This window comes from Apteryx mantelli, chromosome 5 (assembly GCF_036417845.1).
Source record: "Apteryx mantelli isolate bAptMan1 chromosome 5, bAptMan1.hap1, whole genome shotgun sequence".
NCBI classification, from domain to species: domain Eukaryota; kingdom Metazoa; phylum Chordata; class Aves; order Apterygiformes; family Apterygidae; genus Apteryx; species Apteryx mantelli.
In genome coordinates, this window is record NC_089982.1 from 70,814,473 (window position 1) to 70,841,000 (window position 26,528).

A 26,528-nucleotide genomic window follows, 5' to 3' on the forward strand; every position below is an offset into this window, starting at 1 on the left:
TTTTCCTTTCGTATTTGTGCATTTGCCTCTTCTGTCCTAATGTAGTACTCTGCACTTGTCCAAAATCCACGTCAGTGTTCAGTAGAGAGCACTTCTGTTGTTGCATTACGATCTTGTTTGCTACATTTGAGAATGTCATTCACAAGTTACATTACTTTACCAACTATCCCTCTTTCCAAACGGTGGCTGAAAGTATCACATCTGTCTTAAAGCAAGATAGGTTCCCATTGATCATCTATTAAAAATCCTATTTTGATTGGCTGGAAACATAGCTACTGTTTGAGAGCGCTGTGTGCAAATGCTTGAGCTATTGTATGATTTTTTTTGTAGACTGTATTAGCTTGCTGAAAGAATGTAAAGCAAAGCATTATTTAAAACCTTACAGAAATCAAGATGTGTAACATGTATCTTCTTCCTCTTAAGTAGTTTGGTTATCTTATCAAGAGGAAGTCAGATTCTTTTTTCTGAGCAAATTCATGCTGACGGGTTGTTTCTTTATTAGCTTCAAGATCAGGGCTACTCCTGTGGCAGACTCTGGTCTAGATAAACACCTTGATTAAAACTTGGTCTGAGCCTTAACCATATTTGAGCTGCCTCTGGTATTGCTGTGTGTGATTTCAAACATCCTGTGATTTCTTACTATCTTGTGGAGTTATTGAAGCTGAAGAGCATGTTTTCTAATTGTAAGATTACATTCAGGCCTTCCATGATAAATTACCTGGCCAGTCTGGACTGTTGTGGGGAAAGGAATAGGGAAAATCATGCTCTAAATGCTGTAATGCAATCTCAGTAGTTGATTGATAACTTGTTCTCATGTCCTTCTGTCTCTCAAAGTCAATGTGAGACTTTATACTACGACTGAATCTAACTGCTAGCTGCTTCTGGAAGGGTTAATTGTTGATGAAACTGTCTGTGCTTGTCTGGCCCCTTGATGAGCAGTGAGTTCATCTTGTTCACTGAAGCAAAAGAAAATTCAGTAAAACTGGCTCACTGAGAGGTCAAACAAGCTCCAGAACCAGGGTGATGATGTGGGAGGAGGGAACAGGACTAATGATTTCAGTACTAAACAGTTGTTTTAATAGCTCAGCTTTACTGTGGAACCTCATTCTTAGGTGTTTGATCGAAAGCATCTAAGGTTTTCCTTGTGTTTGCCTGACTTCAGTCTTCTGGGATCTTGCTGTTCTCCAAAAGATCTCAGCACGTATTTCTAATGGCTCAGTAATTACTATGGCTACTTCTTCCAGGAAATTTGGATCAATTTCATCATGTGCTGCTGACTTGAATACACTGAACTTGTATAAATATTCAACTAGTATTTTTCTATTCTAGCCTATAATTCTGAATCCATGTTAAAAATTAATTGTCATAAATATTTTGTCCTAATTACCTTTCTTATGAACACTAAAGCAAATAAGACATTTAGTTTTGCTGTTGTCATCTTTCTGTCTCTCCCATTAAATAGTGGAGTTAGTGTCACTTTTTTCTCTTATCTAAGTATTTATGGACTTTTTTGCTGTTTTTTTTAATGTCATCTGTTAATTATGACTGACTTTGAATCCTTCTCATTTGAAGTCTAAATGCTGTTCTGTTCTACTTCCCTTAGCCATGCCGTCTTGTTTATTTTTGAAGGTTCTTTTTAAAACTTCCATAGAGCTAAAAAGTTCCTCTCTCCAGTCCTTAATAATAGCTGCTTAAGAGCACACATTTCTCCTTAACCTTTCTATCCATTTCAGTAGCCTTCTATTGTGTTTTAGTCATTTCTCTACCTTGCAAACTTCAGGGTATGCTGAAGAGAATGAATTGTTTTTATATGTTAAATTTGTGATATTCTTACAATAAGGGTATCACAGATTAGCTGTTTTAGAAATGTAAAAATGCCTGAATGAAGCTGAAATACTACTGAAAACCCTTGCTCAGGGAGTTAGGGGACCACATTATGACTACATTTTTTTATGGCATCAAAGGAGACTGAAATCTGAAAAATCAGACAATAATCAACATTCTGACTTTCCACTCCAAAAAACCAAAATATTTTTTCTTGACATCTTTGAGAGCAGAAAATGACTGTTCCACCATGGTAAGCCTGTTTCTGTTTTTAATTAAATTTTGGTAAAGCTTTCATTTTTCTTTAGAAGTCTGTTTGCCATATTTTGGTACATTGCCATTCATTTTCCATTGCTTCTTCAAATATGTGTGTGTTGACTTAGAAATTCATGGTATTTGATTGTTACCAATCAACATTCTGTAGCACTGAGCACGTGCTTTCACACTTGCCTATGTTTAGAGTGAGAAAACAGCTACCTAGGATGTTCGGTGTTAATAAGTCTGCAAATTAAGAGCTCCACTATCAAGTGCCTTGGCTTTCTTCCAGTCTTCTAGATGGAAGGAAATTAAACCTCCTCATAATTCACCATTCCAGTCATTATCCCTATAAGCATCTAGAGGCAGGTGAATCCATTTGCTATCTGTGCCTCTGACTATTTCTTTAGAGACTCTACCAGACTTTAGAGACTCTACCGGGCCTCTTTCATCTTAACTTCTAAATGCTGGATAGTTCAGTAACTTCTTGCCATGCCTACTGGGAAATAACTGCTTTGATCTCATTTTTCTTGCAGAAGAATATTTTGAAGATGAATCTGAAAGTGACAATATACTTAAAATGCATTCATTTGCTTTAAATATTTATATTTAAAGCAAAGTGACAAAGGAGATCTGAAATAAGGGACAACAGTGTTGAAACACGTTTGGAGTTTAAGTGAGGCTCTTCACAGACCTTCATAACAGTTTTACTCCGTTTTCAGGACACTCCTAGTTCCTGTTGCCACCTCAAACCTTCCTTCTCTATCATTTGTCTAGCAAAAAACTTATTTTTTCCTACCTATTAGATGCTTCTTCATTTTTCTCTCTATTGTTTGCCTTTATAAGAAAATACCTTCGGGTTTTCCTTGTGCCAGACACAGTAGCATACTTTTTTTCAAGTAATTGCCCAGCACCAAATTATGCCATCTGTTTGGTTCTTTTTTTTACAATTAAACAAAAACAAAAAAAGCTTTTCTGTTCACGCTTTGCTTGTAGCTCTGATATTTTTGTCCTCTGTTTCGGCCTACTCTGGAGAGCAGTAATAACCCAATGAACATCTTTGCCCTTCTCTGCTTCTCTGCAGCGCGAAAATAATAGAAGCCAATGCTTTCTAAAAAACTAGAAACTGTAAGTGTGTATCGATGTTTATACAGATATTATGCAATTATCCTAGAATATGCTTCATAATCTCTGAAGTAACTGATTAAAAAGACTTAGGCTGCAATTCTTGAGACTTCTTGCTTTTCATTTATTTTTGCAGTTAGTGTTGCCCAAAATGGACTAAACAAGAGTGGTAGATTTTTCCCAGCGTCCACTCCTGATTGTGATAGGAAATTGCTGTCAGACTGGTGTAGAGAGGCAAAGGCATTTTTGCAGTGTCTGTGGTGTGTTACTGCAGCTGCTTTTCTTTCATTCTTGGGACTTTCGATTAATCTTAATATAAAGACAGAAGGGTGTTATTTTAGTAAGAACTTAACTATAAGAATATAAGATAGCCATTTAACATGCTTTCTTTCCTATGAGAAATGCTATTACTCGGGTGCCAAGAAACAGCATCATTGCAAGTGTTCATCATGCTTTCATTTGAGACCCTTGTATTTCTTATCTTTACTAGATTTTTTTTTTTTTTTAATTATTTCATCTGTGCAAACCCAAAGACCACATGGGTCTGTTCTTCCCTGGTAGCATTTTACTTGTGGAAATTACATGGTGGAAAAGGCTTAGCCATTTTTACCGATGCTTCCTGAGCTATGTGTTTTGCTAGGTTGCCTGGGTAGATCTGATGCTCCTAGCAATTACATCATTGAAAATCCTTGTACAGATAGTCTGCAGTTCTGTTACTTAAGCCTTTTTTTTTTTTTTTTAATTATGCAGGATTTTTCACAGGCTGATCTACTGGTATTCGTTAGAAGAAATTGTTTGTTTTATTTATGTAGTACAGGAGTGTGAAATAAACTGCTAAAAATGAAAATACTGCAGTTTGTTTCCATCTCCACTGTGCTCTTGTGCTTGGCATTTATCAGTTTGACCTCAGCCTTTCAAAAAATAGAGTGCAAGACTTTACTTGTGCTATTGCTTGTGCTCTTTGAAAAACAAAATAATTGTCTGCCATAATATCTGTGCTGTGCAGTGTCGTCCCCCCCATCCAAAGAATTATTCCAAGATCTTATTTAACCTGCAAAACAACTGACAAGATTATGTAGAGGAAAAGAGTACATAGGGAACAAGATAGACTGGGGCATTTGAAAGTTTTGAATTTTCTTAAGAGTTCTGCCATAAGCTAGACTAAATCATGTCTTGCCTTTCACACTAATTACTATTACTTTGGGTTGACCCACAGCCAAGAAAAGCACCAGTGTGGGGAACCTGTATTACTTCTCTGATTTAATGGCTTTATATGTCCGAACAGGTGGAGCATGAAGTGGTTTAGCTAATTCTCTGACTGCTGACCTCATATACCTCTATATAAAAAATAAGTTGGGGAGGGGGTGACATTGTGAGAACAGTAATTCCTTTTTCTAGACTATCTCCACACTGTAGTTTTTCCTTGGGGACTGTGCAAGCTGAATGTGTCATTGTGGATTCCTGAGCAAGACATTGCATGTCGCTGAATGTAACTGTGGGTGGTCACCGAAGGGAGAATACTGATCTTGCCTCGCTGGCCAGATGAAAAATGAATGCCCCAAAAGGCATAACTTATTAATGGATCAGTAAACTGAATGGGTTCATCTTGCATCTGCATAATTGCTAGAACATAATGAAGGGAAGTGGCAGGACAGCAGTGCTGGAAGCAGGGGCAGGAATCGGAGTCCTGCTGCTTCTGGGTTTTTCTTCCCTCCACCCGCCAGTGCACAGTGGATTCAGTACAAGGTGAAACCTCACCCTCTTGGTACTGACATTGAGACACCTCATTATGATCTTTGTCCCTCCATTTTCTTGCTCATAAAATTGCGATAATGGTCCTTAATGTCTTCGCAGAGTCTAAATTCCTGTTTGAGTTTTAGTGCTATTGCATGTGAGAAGTGATAACACCTAAAATATAATAGAGGGTGAAAAGTTGTGGTTCACCAGTAATGCCAGTGTCGCTTTTCTTTTTTTCTAGTGATTTTCTGTTTTTAAAAAATGTACATTTTTTTAAAAACCAAAATGGCTTGCCAGCTGAATAATGACAAGATTTTATAAGTAGTTTTTTTAATGAGTTTTAAATCTGCTGAGTTAACAGGTGGTAGAACTCTAGTCTGCAGTGGTCATCAGGAATACGATTTGCTATATTTCGCCTCTAGTGGCAATCAGATGCCCATATAGTTCTTAACAAGCACAGTGGTTATACATGGAAACGAGAATATATTTGAATTGCCTGTTGGAAATGTTACTTGTGGTGAAATGTGAAAAAGGAGGAGAAAAAACCCCCTCAAACCCTGCAAGCCCTGCCATTATCATTATTATTAGTTTTAAATTCCAGACTGAATTTTCATGGTAATGGCTGTTTAGAAGTTATGGGTGCTGGCGGGGGACCCTTCATGTGAAATAAATCATTTTATGAAATTTTTATTCACTTTTCACTTCTTAAAACTTGATTTTAAATTTATAAGAATCTTTGGGCAGAGTGAAAAAGCAATTTGCCCTTTCCATCTCTCTTTCCTGATATTTCTGTTTATTTTTCCAGTTTGTAGTTGGGAACAGAGAGGGATACTTGTAACTGGGAAAGTTAGCATGTGACACAGACTTTGCTTACTGTGGTGCTAATCTGATAAGAAGAGCTTGCTTTTCCTTGTTTTCATTTCTTCCTGTTTGCTTCTTTCCCCCTGCCAGTTAATAGTGTGCTTAGATATTTTTAAGGAAGAATCAAACCCTCTCCACTCACTAAACATATTCTTGGAACAGATATTAGGAAATAACTGTTTGAATTTACTCACTGTAAATTTATCTCATGGAAATGTTAAGTATTTCTTATAGGAAGGCATATTTTGCCTATTGAAACATATGTTAAACATTTTCAAAAACAAACTAGATACTGTTTTGTATTCAGCAACTCAATTACCATGGAATTGGAGCACTCTCAAGCTTACTTATTTATTCACAGTGTCCATCTATTGTGGCTAGAAATACCCTCATCTTACAGAAATGTTTTTTAATGAAAGCAAGGTCTAAAACCACAAAGGAGATGTTGGAGTTGGAGGTAGAATTACCTTCAGTTGAGTGTCATGAATGTGAAGCACCATTTAAAAACAGATTGTTAATCATCCCAGTATTGTTTGTTGCTTTTATTCTTGAAGCAAAAAATGAAATAATAGCTTACAGTAAGGAAGACTGTGTGCTATGTCTGGATGTATACCTTCATCTTGCCTACGTTAATGACTTGTAGTCCAGTGGAGTTAAGCCATTTTATCTGAAACAGGTGTATGATTGCCTGAGGTACAAAGATTTTTATAATTTGGGTTTTTTTTCAAGTGTAGTTTTCTTTAATTGAATAACTTGAGGTTTAAAAAGTGATGTCTGTCAAGTGATTTCTTAATTCGGAGTTACCATTCTTCCCTGCAAAAGAAGGATGAAATTACCTGATCTTGAATCCATGATAGAGAGCTTTTAAGACCTACTTAATACTAGCTTACCAATTTCATTTAGCATTGCTGAAAAATCAGCATTTCCATTTTTTTATTTCAGCCTTGGTTTTAAGTGTTGTGTACTGTAAAACTCCAGACATGACCAGCTTGATATGAAGAGTTTTAATAGTGCTATTGTAACCCTGTTGTTCTCTATTTTCTGGCATTTTGTTATTTGGAATAGATTTGGTAAATGTTGTGACCTGGTGCTTTACATCACTACTGACACCACAGTTGCCCTGAATTAGTGAATCCCCTCTCCTTCAAAATTACATGAAACAAAGTTAACTTGCTAGATCTTTAAGTGTTTAAAAATTAAAGTTAATAGTGACTTCCCTAGAAGTAGCCAACAGCTAGTATATGTTTGTATCCAACAAAGGTTTCTGAAGAGTATCAGACAGAACGTGCAATGTGATTGACCTTCTGTTATTTGGACTATTGCTCAGGCTGCTCGGTGTTTTTTCTGTAGCCACTAGGATTATATATTCTTCAATTCCACGAGGTTTCAGGAGGCATCAGGACTGTTTCTCTTCTGGAATCTGTGGTACCTTTCCTAAACTGGTTTGTATGCCAAACACAAGTGGTTGCACTTTTGGCTCTGTGTAAGGCCTATAAAACATGCAATTGTGTAAAGGTAGCATCTCCAGAAGGCCAGAAAGCTCACGGGTATCTCTAATACCTATAGCTGTGATAATCAGTTTACAGTGCTGCATGTTGTAAGTCTACTCAGGGGTCACACTCTTGTACCGTGCTTAGTATTTTTAACTGATCATCAGATATATTTAATACAATCTGCTTCCTCTAAGCTCACCATTCCCTTAGGATTCCACACCTCTGTTCAGTGAGGCGGTTTCCTTTTTTGCACTACCAAACTTCAGTACTCGCTTGCCTCGTGTAGAGCTGGTGAAAAATGGAGCTTAAGGGTAGAGCAGCTGCTGCTGGTTAATAGCCCTAGTCCACCATTATAAGACTTCATCAGTCCCAGTAATGAAATTACAGATCTGACCAATTGACTATGTTGCTAAGCTACCTGTCCTCTGATAAGCCAGTTTTCCTCAGCTTCAGCTGACCTTTTTAATATACAAGTTGCTGATTCAAGTACGGTTATTAAACTTCAGTATCATTTCCATAGTTCCTAATGTCTTGGATGTCTGCTGGAAGCCTCAATAAGGGGTGGATATACAAGCATTTCATGTTACAGTGTCTTCTATAATAATGTCTTTATAATAGAAATTCTTAAGTTGAACACACAAATGGACTCTTTGCTTATTGTGGATTTGCTGATGATAGTAAGGAGATACAACAGCAGGTTTCAAATCCTGAAAAGACTTTGAGTCAGGAGCATGAGAAGATACTATTTTGCTTCAGAATCAAGTTTGTCTGTGACTTTACCCAACAATAAATTATGATATTTATTTCTAACCTTCCTGTTACACATATTGACAACTTCGTTTCAGTTTTTGTCAACCAAAATGTGATCAGCCATTTGGGAGCAAAAAGGGTATTTGAGACTGACTTCAGGTTTTGTGCATCTACCTTGTAGAGTGAACAATTTTGAGACAGTCCTTGGTCAAGAGAAATGCTACATTATAAAACAAACTTCACCATCACTGAGGCCTGACGGTTAAGAGGGTATTCCGGAAAAATACTTCTGCAACTTTCCTGCGCTTATGTTCTGAGCTGGACATCTTCTGTTTTCCAATGTGGAAAACCTAGCCTTTAGTTTCATCTAGTACAGCTATGCTGTATGTTACATTCTCTGAACTAGTATAGAATAGAAATTAGAAACCAAGATCTTTTTCTGTTTGTGATATGTATGTAACAGTGCATGCATCAAATCCAAACACAGCGTATCACAAACAAATCTGAATTTATTCTGGCTTGTCACCAGTTTTTCTAAATATACTGGGGAAAAAAACCCTTAACTTTTACTAAGCCTCATTTCAGCTAGATAATAGGGCGAAGCTCCCCCGCCCATAATAAATGGCAGTCATTTTGCTCATATGCAAGTACAGCATGTAACATACTGTAGGTGCAGCTGACTTGTAGTTGCATAAGTACTTGGCAGATATCCAGTGTATTTCATTTGCATTGCTAGTGGTTGCCACCAGGAAGTGATAACGCAGTGCCAGAATGAATAAATTCTTTTTTTTGGTATGAAATGATAGGCAATTTTATACACATCAAAAAAGCCATAAATTAAGATATTTAAATATTACTTATGAACATATATGCCTCAGATTCCCCTTTCTAATAAGGTCTTTAGTTTCCAGAATTTTTGTAAGCTAGAACATGTGTGAATACTACAGTAGCTTTTTTCTGAATTAAATTAAAATATTTTTACTTTTAGAATGCTTGCTGTTGTATACTGCTGTGGGCTAGGATTCTTGAAGCTACAGGTGGAATGAAACACTAGGATTAAAGGCTTTTTTTTTTTTTGCCTTTACTGAATGCAGTTTTCAAAAAGATTGTTGTTGCTAATAGCCACTATGCCTGTACATATGTAGAAAATGGTACTGCTGTGTCATTTAGAACTGTGTGCACTCTTGATTTGTTGGTCTTCAGACCATCAGACACCTTCTCTGACAGCTTAATATAGTGTGTGTTTACTCAGTGAGATTCAGTGTTCCTTGTGGATGGTATGTTCCTGAGCAATGATGATGGGTTATCGTTAAGGACCAAAATGTAGAACTGGGAAAATGGCTGTCTTTCACTTGCTGGGATGGTGTCTTTCACTTACTGGGCTGGGGAGATTACACTGATTTCTATGAGGAAATCTGTCTTTCTACATCAGTTTATTTCAGGGTTTCACAAGTTTGGTTTATGTTCCTTAAATACAGCTCTGATTTTATTGACTTCCTAAAACTCATGCTGAAATTGCACTGTTCTCTAAAGGCTAATTTTCCTTGAAGTTATCACACACAATTTCTTAAGCTCTGTTTACTCAAGTAGAATGAAGCAGTTGCCTTCAGAATTTGTCTGATAAATATAATGTGCTTTTGGGAAACGAAGAGCTCTTCCGAAAATGTGCATTACTTTTATATGTTATGCTATGTTAAACTTTGGTAGTTATTTTGTCACTAGCACCTTGTAATGTTTCTAAAATTCATGGCCTCATTTTTTCAGAGCCCACAATGGGAACTATATGCAGCCATTTGGGAGCAAAAAGGGCTATGCAGTTGCCATTGGAAATAAGAGAACTGCACAATTAAATCCCTTACTTGACTTAAACCTCATTCACAAGGCACAGCATTGAAGTAAAAATGTTTGGGTAACTTATTTTGGGGAATTAACAGAATTGAATGGGGATGGTCTGCTGTTTTAATGAACTGTAACCAGAAACATGAAACAATCATGCGTGATGAGTTTTTGGAAGTTTTAAGGAAAGTTTGAGGGTTCTGCATAGAACTTTCATCGGTGTCAGTTGCCGTTAACAAATAAAACAATTGGCAAGTCACTCACGAAGGCTAAAGTTACATGAATTCTGCTAATTTCAAAAGTCATATTAATTTGGAAGTTATAGACATTTGCTAATCTAGATTATGTAAGTACCAATGTTAATTCTGCCCACTTCTGGAAGAAATTGTCTTATATTTTAATATAGCCATTAGGTAAATTATGGGAAAATTTTTATTAAAATAGAAAATTGGCTCATGTACTCCTATGTATTTACTTGAATCCATGGTTGTTATCTATTGTGCTTGATGACTGGATGTTTCAAAGGCATTCATTACCCAAATTTTGATGCCTTTGAAGTGAGTTGCTTGAATTGAGAACTCGTGTTTTTTCATTTTAACCAACATCTTCTGTATAAAACTGAAGTTTTCCAGCTTTGTATAATGTTATGAATAATAGGAGCTAATACTTGTTCTAAGGATCTGACTTGACTTTGAGATGATTTTCACTGTTGATTTTTATGAGCTTTTCTTTCTTCTAGCTTTCCAAGACCAACTTCTCCAACAACAATGATTTTCGGGCTCTTCTGCAATCTCTGTATGCCACATTCAAGGAATTTAAAATGCATGAACAGATTGAAAATGAATGTATCATTGGTTTACTTCAGCAGCGTAGCCGGACAGTGTACAATGTGCACTCGGACAACAAACTCTCAGAGATGCTTAGCCTTTTTGAGAAGGGGTTAAAGAATGTAAAGGTAAGGTACCAGAAGTAGACTACAAGAAGGACTTGTGTGGCCTAAGGAAAACATGCTGTGATTACATATTAGTTTGCCTCACCTTTCTTAATATTCTCCACAAGTAAATTATGGAAAACAAAGAAATAAAATATTTGTGATTTCTTGATATGACAGTGAAAATTTCCAGTCTTAAACACAAAATCTTTTGCCATTCACTGTAGATACTAGGCTTCTAGTAAAAGTTCTTTTCAGGAGTATATCTTGTGAAGTAAAGAAGTCCATCAGCACTTAACTGAAGGTATTTTGAGGAGGCAACATGGAAGTTTCAAATACGAAATCAGTTCTGCTAGTTGGTGAAAACGGTTTCTGACTATAGCGATTCTGGCTTTTGCTAATTTGTTAGGAAGCCCTGAGTATTTTTGTTTTGTGGCATATACCATCATGTAATGGTCATGAATGGAGATGATTAAGTGCCTTAAAAAAGGTGCATTGTGCTTTTCTGTTAGCGACTCATATGCTCCTTACAGTCATCTGTTGCTCAGTAGTGCCGCTAATGTTCCAGTCCTCAAGTAACTGTAAATGTTGTTTCTTCAGTTGGCTTTTTCATAACTTGAGGTTGAATTCTTTTTCAGTAGCATCCTACTTGAATTTTACTGTGTCTTTCCCCTGAATTAGCCAAGTCCCCCTTCCTTCACTCTTGGAACTGTATCTCGTGTTACATTGCTAGTGCAGTTGATCCATATTTTCAGTAATGAAAGTGTTTAACATACGGTTGATTACATTTTACTGTCTAAGGCTGTTTTTGGACTGGGAAACCTGCAAATAATGTTTTTCCCTAGGCAAATCAGTCCTTAAAATTTATTGTCTTAAGTTGTTTCAGTTAATAAATCAGAAAATGAAGGAAAAACAGGAGAGAGAAAGTTAACAGTATGCCTTCTGTTATACCCCCCTAATGGGATGCCAGTGTAGTTCTGTCATTTACGTTGACTCCTTACATAGGAAAAAACATCTAAAGGGAGTTAAAGAAATATTAGAAGGAAATAAATAATGTAACTGTTTTGAGAACATAGTTTAAACTAAACTGATGAATTAAGCTTTTTTTGTAATAGTTCTAATTTTGGTTAGGTCTCTTGACAACTTCTGCACAAAAGTGTACAGCTTAAAGGTTTTTAACATGTTTCCTTTCTGATGTTTTTTTGTAGCAATATCCATAGTCACACTATAGATATTGTATATAATAAACCAATACTGATAACATTTCTTTGGTAACTTACCTGATGAGCTACTGCATGTTTGTCTTGAGAGCTAAGGGCATTAACCTGGCATCAGTGACTCTTCATTTTCAGCAGAGCAGCAAGCTGTCAGGGTTTTTTGATGTCGCAGTTTGAAAAGAAGTAAACATTTGCAACATTTACTGTAAGAACTACCAGGAACTTCTGTATGTTGTAATTACCGGACAGACTTCAGAACCAACTTCTTAGTACTAGAACAAAGAGCAAGCTAACATATTGATAGATGAGGTTGGTCTAACTTACTTGTTATCTGACATTGAAAAGTCAGTTGCATCTTTATTTCAAAATTCTGGCCATTTCAAAGTAAATTCCCATAGAAAATGTGTAATTTTAAATTGCAAATTTAATTATGAAACTAGAATTGCTTGCAGTTAAAGTATGAAGTTCAACAGGTATATCTTAGATGAATTCTTATGCAAAACAAGCAAATACTGTGTGACTACTTTGAACTTTGGGTGGGACTGTAGATTGGCAAGCTTCAGTCTTTGTACCAAAGTAAAAATTTGATTAGACAAGTTAATTCATATCTGATAACAAAACACATTAGAATCTAGCAGAGGGAGAATACTTCCTGTTCTACCTCGTGGCAGGCCAATACAGAATGTCAGCTGTTCGTCAGAATTTATAAGTGAATACATTCTTACTATGAAATACAGTAAACTGCTTCACAGAACATACAATATTCGTGGGGAAAATGTAATGAGCTTTACCTTGAAACCCTGGCTTACTGAGAAATTCGACCCTTGAATGAATGGACAGGATTTAATAGCTAAACCTTTGCTTTCTTCTCAGAATGAATATGAACAGCTAAACTATGCGAAACAGCTGAAGGAGAGGTTGGAAGCCTTTACTAGGGATTTCCTTCCTCATATGAAAGAGGAAGAGGAGGTAGGTAAAAATTTTCCTTAAAGATTATGCTAATTTTGGGGGGGGCTTGGAATGACTGAGTAGAGACAAAGGGTTTAGAGAGTCAGTATTTTCACGATGCTCTGTTTTTATTACTATGCCAATTTGCATTTAGGACTATTGTGTCATTGTTCTGCTCTCAGACTGGAATGTGACGTGTTCTAGAAAGGTGAATACATGGAAAGTATAGGGGGAAATCCTGGTCCTTTTAAAAATTTATAGTATAAATCTACTGGGCCTGGAATTTGCTTACAGCAGGTATCACCAGAAATTATTTAATTCATGCTATGCTATTTCTACTTTTTGGTGATTGTGGATTGGAAAAACTAAAAAAAGTTGAAATTATTAACATATTACATAATTACAAGAATAGTCAAGTTCTAAGTGAATTATATACATATGTGTATATTCTCTCTCTCTCTCTCTCGGCATGACTGGCCTTTACAATAAGGGTTTAGTTATGTGAATTGTACAGAATGTCACAGTGAATTTCAGTTAAAAAGAATAAACAATGTTGCTATAAAATCTGACGTTATGCTTAATTTGTTGCATGAATGAGTTGTTATATGGGCTATTTAACCTTGCAAAACTTAATCTGTTTGTGAAACAAAAGATGCAGTTTTAAGGTGCCTGAAAATCTTAAAATTATGGGAACAAGTAAGTAATACAGATGGAATATTTTACTTTGACTATGAACATTTGTGCTATCACTGTGACTCATTAGACCTGCACAACTGAAAAAAACAACTTATCAAATACCTTAAAATTAGAGTAGATGGTATTTTTAAAATATGCATTCTGTTACTTTTTAAATATAAAACAGTAGTCTTAGATGAGCAAAAGTGCAGTTGGCCTAAGGTCTGCCAAAACTTAAAGGAAAAAGAGAAGTCCTATAAACCAGTGCTTCATGACTCAAATTGACGCTCCCAAACAGCCTCTGACCTATATTTGGAACATAAAGACTAGTACTGCCAGTCTGATGATTTATAGGTATCCAAAAACTGGGAAACATTTTCTGGAGGGAGTAAATCTCAAGTTTTTCCTCATGTTTTTCTTCCTTGCTCTTTTGCCTCCTGTGTGAGTTTCTCAATAAGTTATTTAATTTAAGCAAGTTTAATCACTTCCCTTTTTCTGTTGGGGAAAGTAGGGAAACAGCTTGCCTGAGACTTTGCAGTGATCCATTGGTAAGTGGAGAAGTAGAATGCAAAGCTTCCGTGGTCCTGTCCTTATATTCACTTATGTACGTTGTGTTTTACTCCTTGAGAATTTGAAATGGGAAATTTCTGTCTTGGCAGTTCTGTCTTAGTAGTTCTAGATAGCAGTATCGATTATCTGTGGCAGCACTAGACTTACTGTGTTTCAAATAATTGGAATCTGTTGCTTCAGGTTTTTCAGCCAATGTTGATGGAATACTTTACTTATGAAGAATTGAAAGATATTAAGAAGAAAGTAATTGCACAGCACTGCTCACAGAAGGAAGCTGCAGAATTCAGAGGTCTTAGTAAGTGGAATCAAGCTGAAGAGCTTCAGAAGGTCTTTAAGTATTCTGTGGATGAGAAGGCAGATCAAGGTGAAGCATTTAATTAAAGCGAAAGCAATTTTAAAGCTGCAAATTATATCTAAAAATCATGTCAGTGAGATAACTAAATGTATGTATAGGCAGTTAATAGCTTTTATAAAATGGTAATTTCTTCAAAGTAGTTTTGGAACTTACAAGAATTTTATCGTATGGTACAGGCTTCTTGGCAGGTTGTAATATAGATGCTACTTCACTGTTTACTGTTTCTCTTCTCAAGCTTCTTTCCCCCTTCCCTTCCATGGTAATATTTGATTAAAAAAAAAAAACAAAAAAACAGAAATGGTGCTTAAGTTTCAACATTATACTTCCATTTAAATTGTATTTTCTGTTTGCAGACCCTGCCTTTAATTCTTGGGTTTCAGGCATTCTCTGTAGGCTTTTCTGTTGGTGATTTAATAACACAGAATAGTTAGTCAGCTGACAGTATTTCAAATTAAAAGCAACTTGCCTCCCTTACCTCCACCGACTAACTTCCTGGGCCTCTCAAGAACCAGAAAAGAAGAAACTGTGTGGAGTGATGAAAGGGAATGAATCCATACAATGTGTGAGTAGGTCAGATGGACCATGTATTCTGAAAGTGGATGTTTAATTTGCATTCATCTGTAACTCTGCCTTTCTTGATGAAATTTAAAATAAGATGGATAATTTCTAAAGTGAATTTTAGGCTATTATGACTGTTGAAACAGCCCACATCTTCCATGTTTAAAACTTTTACTCTTTACTACCCAAGAAAAATTAATGTACCAAAGAAAGAGAATGAACGTACCAGAAGTGTAATACTGGGGGAGAGTGGTAAACGAGAACAAGCTCTTGTGAAGTGACTACATGAGTACGTGATAGAAGATGTGGTGCAGTCATCAGAAGAGCTTGAAAATCTGTATTCTGTAACAAGATTTTTGATGAAACCTGAGACTTCTCTAAACTGAACTGGTCATTTTCCACCCTCCAGGTCAAGCCTTGGAGAAATGTGACAGAAGTAGTCTTATGGGATTACTTGCTGTTATCTGTAGCTGGAATAGGAGTTTTGAGACAGTAGTAATTCTGCAACAGTTGTGTTCTGAACTTTAGGGAAAGAAAAGTGTGTGTCTTTCACTTTTTTTTTCTTTAAGTGGAAGAAAACATCACTGCTGCAGTCTTGTGCAGTACTAACTTCATTTTAATGTGAAATTTTATGTAGGCTATCTGAGATGACTTGCCAGGTGTCCGAATAAATATATTGATTCGTCAAGTGAAACTGTGCCTAACTGCATTTCGTTTTTGAAGTAGCAACAGATTATCATAGGGTAAATTATTTTGTTATACTCACCTTTTGAAACTTCTCTGCAAAGAGAGAGAGAGACTCGATTCCTGTCAGTGTAAGATCTTCTATGCTGATTATCAGTTGAAAAGCTTTCTGGGACACCATGCATATGATTTTCTGTGTAGCTTTGAGTTTAGCTCCAAGCCTGCAAGTGAATAGTTACTGTGTTCTGTATGAAAGATTTTGGGTTTAGCTGCATCTAATTGGCCTCCAAATAAACCAATTGTACCTGAGGAGCTCTTAAGAATTTGCTAGTTTTCAAAATATAAATAGCAAGCTGAAAAATTCTAGTTTGTCTCTGATTCATCTCGTTTAACTTCTAGGCAGCTCTTCCTTCAAAGTCAATTGAGAGGGCTCGATCTCCCCTATCTAGAACAGAATAATTGCTTTATGGAAGAGCGTATCTCAGCCCAATGAGGATGTACAGTGCCTTCGTTATTTGCTTAGGCACCTGATTTTCATTTGGCTGATGAGATGATTCCCATTGTTCATGACTACAGGAACTTGATTGTCGAGTGTGATTCTATTATTGAATACAGAATGCAGTGTAGCTGTTAAAAGGAGATGTTATTAATCTAGTGTCCAGTTTTAGGACATCTCAGATGTAATATTATTGAAGAATTAAAGAATCGATAAACTCCCACAGGAACAAATCACACTAGAAACATACTAGTGACTAGAAAAATGAACTCTGGGTTGTTACTTTACCAGAAGCTACTTGCTGTCTCTGATATCAGAATAATGAAGTGTTTGAATTACCCCATGTGGATTAATTTTGTTGTGTCCTAGAAGAGCAAATCCCAAAGTGGAAAACTCTCAGAATACATTCTACTTTGGAAAATATTATTTTCCTATTATAGGGAAGAACAGTTGACATATGACTTATTTTTTTCAACGGTCTGTCAAGTAAGAATTAAAGTTTTTTGTTCTGATAAGTTGTTTTCTGTCCTTAAAGTTAAGAATGCTCCTTATCTTTAAATCCGTTGCACTGCTTTATGCATCCTTACTTTAAAAGTAAATCCCCACTTATTCGTGAAACCTGCAATTTCTAAGGACTTCTGAAAACTATTTTAGAAATACTTTTTTTTTTCTATAGTAAATCGATCCTCAACAAAGATAAAATTCAAACTAACAAAACTTCTCTAAAACAGTAAAAGAAATATTAACCAAAGCACTGAATACATTATTTTATGTGGCATGCAGCGCTCTCGCTACTGCGGCAATAAGGGAGAGTTATTGGAGGTGGGAATTCCTACTGCTGTCCATTGAAGTATGGATTACAGTGATTAAATCTTGGCCTCTAACCAATATTGGCTGTTGAGGAAAATGGCAGACATTATTATTCAATTATTATTTTTAAGGTGTTATTACAATGAAAGCTTTTTAAAGCCAAAGCAATACCTACTTCTTTCTGATGATTTTTCTAAAAACACTTTAACTCTTTAGTGAAACAGTTGTTTAAAATCTTTTCCATACACTTTTTCACTGCACTGGTCAAAATGTGAGTTCCACCATTATTATTTAAAGCTGTGAGGATGTGCTTCATTTAACACACTGTTTCTGTATTTCAGAAACCGAAGTGACAGGGCACACCACAGATATTACTAATCTTCCTCCTGAAGTAATGCTGACCATTTTCAGTTACCTTAACCCCCAAGAGTTATGTCAGTGTAGTCAAGTAAGCACGGAATGGTCACAGTTGGCTAAAACTGGATCTCTCTGGAAACATCTTTATCCCGTTCGCTGGGCCAGAGGTAAGTTAAATTTAATTCTTCTTTTGAAAACACGTCGATTATCAGAATTTGTTTTAGTATCAGCGGTCACATACAATGAACCTGACAGTTGAGCATGCTGTAAAGGTGCATGCATCTTACAAAGGCCCATTGAAATTTAGTTAAATGTTTAAAAGCAAAAAAACTCATACACCCAAAACACACCTCTGTCTTGTAGAGTTAAAGGAATAAAAGTTGAATTACTGCTATTACTACTATTCATGAATAGCTGTTATAGTCAAAGTGTTTGTTTATTAGTTTTACCAGGTTTGTTTTCTTATGTGAATGATAACAAGTATATTCACTAGTACTGCATCTTAATTATGATTTATGAATATAAGAGCTTTTGAGTTATAAATGCTGCTGTCACAGCTACTGTAGTAATATTTTTATTTTGGTGGGTTCATAGGTAGAAATAAAATCTATTTTTATTATTTCCTGACCAGAATGTTTTCCTTTAAGAGGTCTATCTTGTGATTCATACCTCACTGCAGAATTGAAGTTTAAAACAACAGAATTTTAAAACTTCTTCGTAACATATTTTTAATTGCTTTTTTTGAAGTTGAGTGTAAAATATGCATGAGTGTTAGCTCTATTACCAGTTCTTTAAATGTCTTACTTGAATAACTTCTACTGCAGTGAGGACTAAGAAATTGTTTGTTATAATTTTTGTTCCTCAAACTCTTTTGCTCTTTAAAACTTCTATGGGGAAAACATAACCTGTGCAAAAGTAGCTGTTCAAATAGTCAAATATGATGTATTCTAAGGAGGACAATTGCATATCATCAGAGTATACTTGTAGCTTTAAATATTTATGTTTGTATATGTCCAGACTTTCTATGTACTTAATTTATGTGAATATTAAACAATCACTGGAGTATGGCATTGCAAGCTACACAAATGCTGCCATGTCAGTATTCTTGAGTAAAAAGGAGACAATCTGTGTTTCTGATAGACTATATTTGATGTGCCTTTGTAAGGTTTTAAGGGAGAAGAAATTTAAAAATACATAACTTAAATTCTGAGATAAATAAAAGCTAAAAATTTGTTCTGTTTGTATCTTTATGGCTTCTAAAATCTGTATAAGGTAAGAAGGAGTTAAAAGTGACTTTTAGGTCTGATTTCATTTTTTGGCTGGATCAATCTAACTTAAAATAATAAGAGATTGGTCCCTGAGCTGCAGCAGTCTGAGTGGAAAGAAGGGGTTTCAGTGTTTAGATTGTTGAATTTCATTTTCATATAAAACCTAATTACTTTAAAATACAGCACAAAAAAGGTAACTGGCAACAGTTGCTTGAAACCACCTATTCCTAAACTGTGGATTTTTTTTTTTTTTTAATTGACAGGATGCCATTCCCATGACATACTGTCTATATTAATGCAATTGTTTGCGGGGGAGTGCTCTAAACTGGGTCGAAGCTTCTCGAATAGGATTTACTGCCAGAAGAAAAAATACATAAAATTGTAGGCTTAGTTCAGTTTTTAAGTTTTCTAATACAGATAGGCCTTTTGATGCTTTTTATGTACTATAAAGATGGGATAGAGAATACAAGCAGCATCACCAAGACCTTTTCCTTCAAAGTTGGTTGGCAATCAAATAATTAGGATTTCATTGTCACTGTCTGTTTACTCAAATAATAAACCTTGTTCCTGTAGACAGTATCCATCAGGTGTAGCTCTTACCTTCGGTGTAGTGGGATCCCCACTAGTGAGATAAGAGGATAAGATCTTTCTGTGCAACTGTGTTCATACTAAGTGAGGCAGTACATACATTTGCACTGAGCCCAGCACTGTAATATACTCAAATTGAAAGTAAATTGATCAAGCACGAATTGTATCAGGGTTCAGTCCAACCTTTTTTGAGATGAATGTAAAACTCGTATCACTAGATCAGGTCACAATATACTAATAATCATTGCAATTTTCTGTTATGATAAGAAAAGTTTGTAATCTTTTTTTTTTTTTTCTTGTGTGAATAGGTGATTGGTATAGCGGTCCTGCAGCAGATCTTGAGACAGAACCTGATGAGGAATGGGTGAAAAATAGAAAAGATGAAAGTCGTGCTTTCCAGGAATGGGATGAAGATGCTGATATAGATGAATCTGGTAGGTAAATTCTGATTTCAATGAAAAATTTTATTTTTTCCTGAAGATGACATAGCTTGATTTGTGGCACAAAATGTAGTCTTTTATTTAAAATCAATTTAAAATATCAATTTTCATTTTTTTCATTTCCGTTTAAATAATGAAAAATGCAACAATGCTTGTGTTCCATTTAGATGAAATGCTTCCTAAGCCAAATAGACTTATACAGTGAAAGTAACTTGGGAAGTTTTATCAAGAAATTACTTGGTGTTTCTAAAAGGAGTGCCTTTTTTTCCCATCTTCATCTCATCCCAACTCTCAGCTGGATGAAAAAGCCAGCAAACCCCCACCCCCCCCTGGTTTGGATGAGCTGAATTAGCACATGTAGGAGAAAGCAGACACTGGCACAGGTAGAAGGGAAGAGTTATGAGAATGTGTCTGGAATTAGGAAGAAGGTAAAAGGTAGACTTCACCTTTCAGAAGATCAGGAAGTTTTGATGAGTCATCTTGTGAAAATTCATTGTAGACTTAATGTAAAATTTGTCTTACTGTCAACTGGTACTTGTTATATCGCAGGCTATGAAATGCTCTGTGAGATAGTATTTTCAATTAGTTACTCCAATTTCTGTTTAAAGTAAATCAGTGGAAATACCTGTCCCAAACTCATTCTGAGCAGTACATAATCTGAAGTAAATATTTCTCCAAGTCACTTTATGGTCATTTTCTTTTGAGACTTTTACTTGCTCTTAGAATTAAACTCTTGATGATTGTCAGAAAGGCAGGCATACAGACCTCAAAGGTGAGGCTTTAGTAACAACTTGAGCTAGAATTCAGCAGAAGTTTGAGGTATGTTATGAAACTTGTGCCTTGCTAAGCTTTCCATTAGTTTCTGGATAACTTGTTTGATGCAAGCTGATGAGATGAATTCCAAATGATTCAAAGCATGTTTCAAGTCTTTCTCTTTGGGTTATTTTGCAGAAGAAGCAGCTGAAGATTCACTTGCCATTAATATAGCACAGATGGAAAAACGTTTACTTCATGGCTTAATTCATAATGTCCTCCCACATGTAGGCTCTTCAGTGAAGACATTAGTACTGGCCTATAGTTCTGCAGTGTCTAGCAAAATGGTATGAAATTTGAAACTAGTATCTAGTAATTGTGTCTATGCAGTCTGTAATTAATAACCGATGTTCCTGAATTTAAAACACTCTATTGTTAGAGAAAATGAGTTGCAATTGAATATGAATGTGTATCTTGTCTCTGACACTGTCTGCAACTTTCTTGGTTTATGTCTTTACTATTTATTCTTCCTTTTCTAGGTTAGACAGATCTTGGAGCTTTGTCCCAACTTGGAATATTTGGATCTCACTCAAACTGATATTTCAGACTCTGCATTTGAAAGGTTAGCTAATTGTTGTTTAAAAAAAAAACTTGCTGCTTTTTGAGAGGAAAAACATTAAAACTTGCCTACAACCCTGTCTTTTACTCCAGGATGCGCTAGGATTCACACATAACCAATAACTAAAACAGAGTAACAAATCTATAAAATAGCAAGTGAAACATCTAACTTTGGTCATTTAAAACACCCTGTCTTCACTATTGCATAAACATCACCTTTCAACATATAACTATCCATAATAATAATTGTATTTTGTTGTGGTTTTAAAACCTTGGAATTGCCCATAGATTTTGGGAGTTGTTCAGAGGTGTCACAGTAGCTCTTGACCAGATATAGCTGGTAGTACTTGGAATACTGCTATTTAAGGCACTGTGATCAAATGGTAGGGAAAGCTCCAAGGCTTAGGTGTATTACTGCAGATTTTTGAGTTTTACAGAAGTCTGCAGAAATTCTGTTGATATCAGTGGGATGGTGTCTGGATACAGAGCCTGTACTAACGGGTCTTAATGTGTTATTGGAACTTTAGTGGCTATTCCAGTGTGCAACTTTTTCATCAGTATGGTTCTACTAAGTTTTATGTGTTAAGCTTGTAACAACATTTTTCAGCTTGTTCAAGCAAGAAGTTTTAGTTGAAATAAAGGCCTTAGGGAATTTATGAGGTTCAGAACTCAGGTTATGTGAGGCCTTGGCAGTTTCTAGTGAAAGTTGCATTCCTTCCCCCTCCTCATATATCTGTATTTTCAACCCCCTAGTTTGTGTTTCAGAAAATGAATTTGATCTGCTGTAACTATAAGTAATCATTTATGGAAAGTATGAACATTAATTATGAATAAGTAAAGGTCACTTAAATCAGCTATACATATATTTTTATAGCTAATAACGTAACACTTACTGTAAATCAAGTTTCTGTTTAGTCTGGGAAAGTTAAGGCTGAAAGGGTTGAGTTTTTGTTACTTTAGAAAAAAATTGCTTTCATAGCAATCTGTAATCCTAACCACTTTTATGGAATATTAAGACATTATTAATACTGTACACAGAATGTGTTTCAGGAATCCAGCTCTGAAAGAAATAGGAAGTAGGAGAGGATGTATTATCTAAGTACACTAATATTTCAATATGTATAAACAGCGAAGCTTGAGAAACTTGAATGGTAGGAATTGTAACTATTAAAATACTTTGAACTGAGTATTAAATCTTCAATGCTTCTGTTCTTTTTGTGAAATTTGCTGGCTCAGTAAGTTCACTTTTTCCAGCCTTGTTCAGATTAATGGTATGATTTTTAGTAACTTAGAAGGATTTTGATAACTACGTTATACACAGTGGGAACTGCTTTTTTAACTATTGTCTCATGTATTTAGTGTTTGTAGTCTGATCGATTTTTAAAAATGTTCAATAGGTGGTAAATCTGGACTTTTAAGTCTTGGTGTAGATGGAAAAAATACAGGATGTTACTGATTTGTGGTTCACTTCACATTTTTGTAGACAGTTTTTCTAGGCTTATATACAGCACTTTGCAGTATCAAATATCACTTGTAAGCCCAGGGATCTTTAAATATTCTGTGAATTAATGTAAGTATATATTTTCCTTATGAAATGTTCTCCTGTATATTTAGCCTTACCACCTGTTTCTGAACAAAAATTTAAAAGGCACTTTTCCCCCTGATTTCAGTTGGTCTTCGGTTGGTTGTTGTCAAAATCTTCGCCACCTTGATCTGTCTGGCTGTGAAAAAATCACGGATGTGGCGATAGAGAGGATTTCCAGAGCTTTGGGTATCATATCAACTCACCATAACAGAGGCATTCTGAAAAGCTGCAGAAACAGGAATGCTAAGACTTTATGGAAAAATAAAGATGTTACTCTTCAGTCCAACAAGAAGTATAGTTGTTTGCATGAAATCAACAATGAAAGTCTCATTGAGGGAGGAGGTAGTGAGCATCATTGGACTAAACCTGACAGCTCAGAAGATTTCAACTCTGCTTATGTATGGATGCTAGATGCAGATGATTTAGCTGACATTGAAGATGCTGCGGAGTGGAGACACAGAAATGTTGAAGGATTTTGTCTTGTGGAACCAACAGCCAATATTAATTGTTCTGCATCTTGCTACAGTAGGGATATTTATGGATTAAGGACTAGAGGGTGGCAGCAGCACTGTGCTTCTACTGACTTGATTTACTGCGGTCACTCGTTTTGTTGTGCTGGGACAGCACTAAGAACTATTCGAGCACTTCCTGAGTCCTCTGCACTGTGTAAAAAAACAAGGACTAAACAGTCAGAGAAAAAAGACTTGGCATACTCTGGGAGTGAAAAATCAGGTGAAGAGACTGCACGAGTTCTTCAGTTTCTCAGTCTGTCTGGATGTTACCAGGTCACGGATCGTGCTCTCAGGTGAGAAGACACTTTTTGAGCTAGTTTGCTGCGGTATAGTTTGTCTTTTCTAATTGTATTTGTTACAGTTGACTCATTCTGGGGTGAATCTACCTGGTTTCCTTTGAAACATTCTTACTGAGAAAATCTGGTAAGCTTTAAATGGTTTTGTGTCTTAAAAATTTATAGTACTGGACTTGAAATTTTTCTCCAGCTTTTCCTTTGAATGAGAGGATTTAAAAAAAAAAAAAATCCTATTAGAAGCATCCTCTGGAATCAAGCATTTTTGTGGATTTATTGTTCTAGGCAGCATTTATGCTTTTAGATTTGATCTTTAGTGATTTTATGTTAGCAGGAAATTCAGTGTTGGTTCACTGATTTTTTCATTATGCCTGCCAAACTTATGAAGACTCTTTAAACTTTAAAAAACTGGAGTAACATCTCATTTAACTTGTCCAGATAATTACATAATTATGTATGCATGTAAAAATACATGGAATGTGAGATTATATAATGTACAAGGAGGAAAGGAGAGTTCAAGTTAGTATGAGCATTGAGACTGAGCTTCAAAAGAGTTGTATAAAATTCCTATGTGTGAAGATATTTGCCACTGATATTTTATATTGTGCTGGAAAAATATAGTTAGTGTTTCATAATGAAAACAGGATAAAACTGAAATACTTGCAGTCACCTGCTGAGATGTGCTGTAGCATTTAGTACTAAGGGTAGTTTCTTGAAATTTGAAGACCTTGTGCCTACTTATATTTTATGTTGTAGTCAACTGAGAGACAGTATGAGGGGCTGGCGCTGTTGATTTTGCTCTTCAAAGATTTTATCCTCATTTGGCAAAGAATTCAGAAGTAATAGTTGTTTGAATGTGTCTTTTAGCAGTTCTTCTGACACTTTTTCTTTCTTTTGCTCACTACCATTGCTTGGAGTTAAACTTCAGATGCGGCTGTTTGTATTTGAGCTTGATGCTGTTCAGGGTTGGCCCAGCCTGCTGCTGTTGAGTGTGTTTCATCTGGTGAAGATCAGATCATGCTTTGTGTAGTCTGCATGTTGTGGTGTGTGTGTGTGTGTGTGTTTTGTTTGTTTGTTTTGACCAAAGGAAAATTCAATCATTAAGTCATAGGAAGGGTTTAGGAGTGGTGCAGGTTTCCAGGTTTCCCATCAATACTTGTTGGATACAGGAGGATATTTAAGAGTTGAGTGTGTGCTGCAACAAAGGAGGGATGCTTGCATTTTCTTGCACTTATCTGAATAGTGTGCATCCCTAAGGAAGAAGAGAGAAACCTCCTAATGGAAACATTTGTCAGTTCATTTCTTTTAAACTGCTAACTGATAGCTGGCTTTGCGGTTAACAGTTCTGCTTCCATCTGCTGACAGGAGAAAGTTGCCCATTGATGCTCTTATGGCATATTCAGTTTTATGTCCTGGCTTGATTCTGAAGTATGTTCATTCAGTATCTTTTTCAGATGGATGAGCTTGTTTGTGATTGAACTTTGGTTAGCTGTCCTGTGATCTCACTGAGGATCAAGCAGTCTAACTTGGAGTGGCCGGTTGCCCCGGCCAGAGGGAGTTGGGGCCTTTGATCCCAGTGGCCCTTGATTAGGGCGGTCAAGCACCCTCTTGGGCAGTGCTAGGGAGAGGCCTATATAAGAGCCAGGCCTAGAGCGCAGCTCCCAGAGCGCAGCGAACAGAGGCAGCGAACAGACGCAGCAGTTTGCGCAGCAGTGTTTGGGCTCTGACTAGAACTTGAGGATCTTGTTGGAAGTTGTGGGCTTCCTGAGGACCCCCGAGGAACTAGCAGGTGATTGCTGTGAACAGGAAAGGGGAAGCTAGGCAAGGACAGCTGCAGGAGGCCTTGACTTCTCCTGGGAAAAGCTCGTGGGAAAAGCTCTGGCTAGGAGTGGCTGCTGCTAACAAGCTCTCTTGGTTGCCCCGGCCAGAGGGAGTTGGGGCCTTTGATCCCGGTGGCCCTTAATTAGGGCGGTCAAGCACCCTCTTGGGCAGTGCTAGGGAGAGGCCTATATAAGAGCCAGGCCTAGAGCGCAGCTCCCAGAGCGCAGCGAACAGAGGCAGCGAACAGACGCAGCAGTTTGCGCAGCAGTGTTTGGGCTCTGACTAGAACTTGAGGATCTTGTTGGAAGTTGTGGGCTTCCTGAGGACCCCCGAGGAACTAGCAGGTGATTGCTGTGAACAGGAAAGGGGAAGCTAGGCAAGGACAGCTGCAGGAGGCCTTGACTTCTCCTGGGAAAAGCTCGTGGGAAAAGCTCTGGCTAGGAGTGGCTGCTGCTAACAAGCTCTCTTGGTTGCCCCGGCCAGAGGGAGTTGGGGCCTTTGATCCCGGTGGCCCTTAATTAGGGCGGTCAAGCACCCTGTGAGTCAGTGCTAGGGAGAGGCCTATATAAGAGCCAGGCCTAGAGCGCAGCTCCCAGAGCGCAGTGAACAGACGCAGCAGTTTGCGCAGCAGGGCGCGCGAAGGGACCTTCGTTTCTGTTCCCTGTGGTGTACGCTTCCTCAAGTATGGTCGTGACACACCACAGAGCGCGTTCCCCAGTGGCTGTTGGAGTTGCTGTGTCAGAGGCTGGGACCCAGACCGACCCTCTGACAGCAGATGCAGCTCTACAGGTCTCAGGCTGCAGGGAGTGCTTGGGGCCTCTCCGGGAGGCCTGGGCTGGCAGCCAGCTCTCCTGCAGGAGGTGTGCTGCTGTTGGCGAGCTGTGTCGTCAAGTAAGGGAGTTACGGGAGGAGGTCAGTAGGCTGCGCAGCATCCGAGAAGCAGAGCAAGAGATAGACAGGGTATTCTCGGGGGCTGTACAGCTCCAGGAGTCCCAACCCCCCACAGCAGTGGAGTTGCCAGAGGGCTCTGTGCCGTGTGAAACGGTACATCATAACACCGTAGAAGAAGACTGGAAACTGGTCACTGCTCGTGGGAGGAGAAAGGCTCCTACTCCTCCCGAAGACTTGCAGCTTCAGAACAGGTTTAGCGCCCTCCAGGCTGAGGAGG

General features: G+C 37.1%; 1 protein-coding gene across 2 annotated transcripts in view; it reads left to right on the top strand.

Annotated features, from left to right (window-relative positions):
* Positions 1–26,528, top strand: part of FBXL5 (F-box and leucine rich repeat protein 5) — a 40,158-nt gene that overhangs the window by 3,111 nt on the left and 10,519 nt on the right. For both annotated transcript variants that reach the window (XM_067298210.1, XM_067298211.1), the window contains exons 2-9: positions 10,621–10,836; positions 12,903–12,998; positions 14,403–14,586; positions 17,467–17,649; positions 19,647–19,772; positions 20,730–20,878; positions 21,071–21,153; positions 22,820–23,539. In XM_067298210.1, coding sequence (XP_067154311.1) covers positions 10,621–10,836; positions 12,903–12,998; positions 14,403–14,586; positions 17,467–17,649; positions 19,647–19,772; positions 20,730–20,878; positions 21,071–21,153; positions 22,820–23,539 — 1,757 coding nt within the window. The remainder of the gene's footprint in view (positions 1–10,620; positions 10,837–12,902; positions 12,999–14,402; positions 14,587–17,466; positions 17,650–19,646; positions 19,773–20,729; positions 20,879–21,070; positions 21,154–22,819; positions 23,540–26,528) is intronic.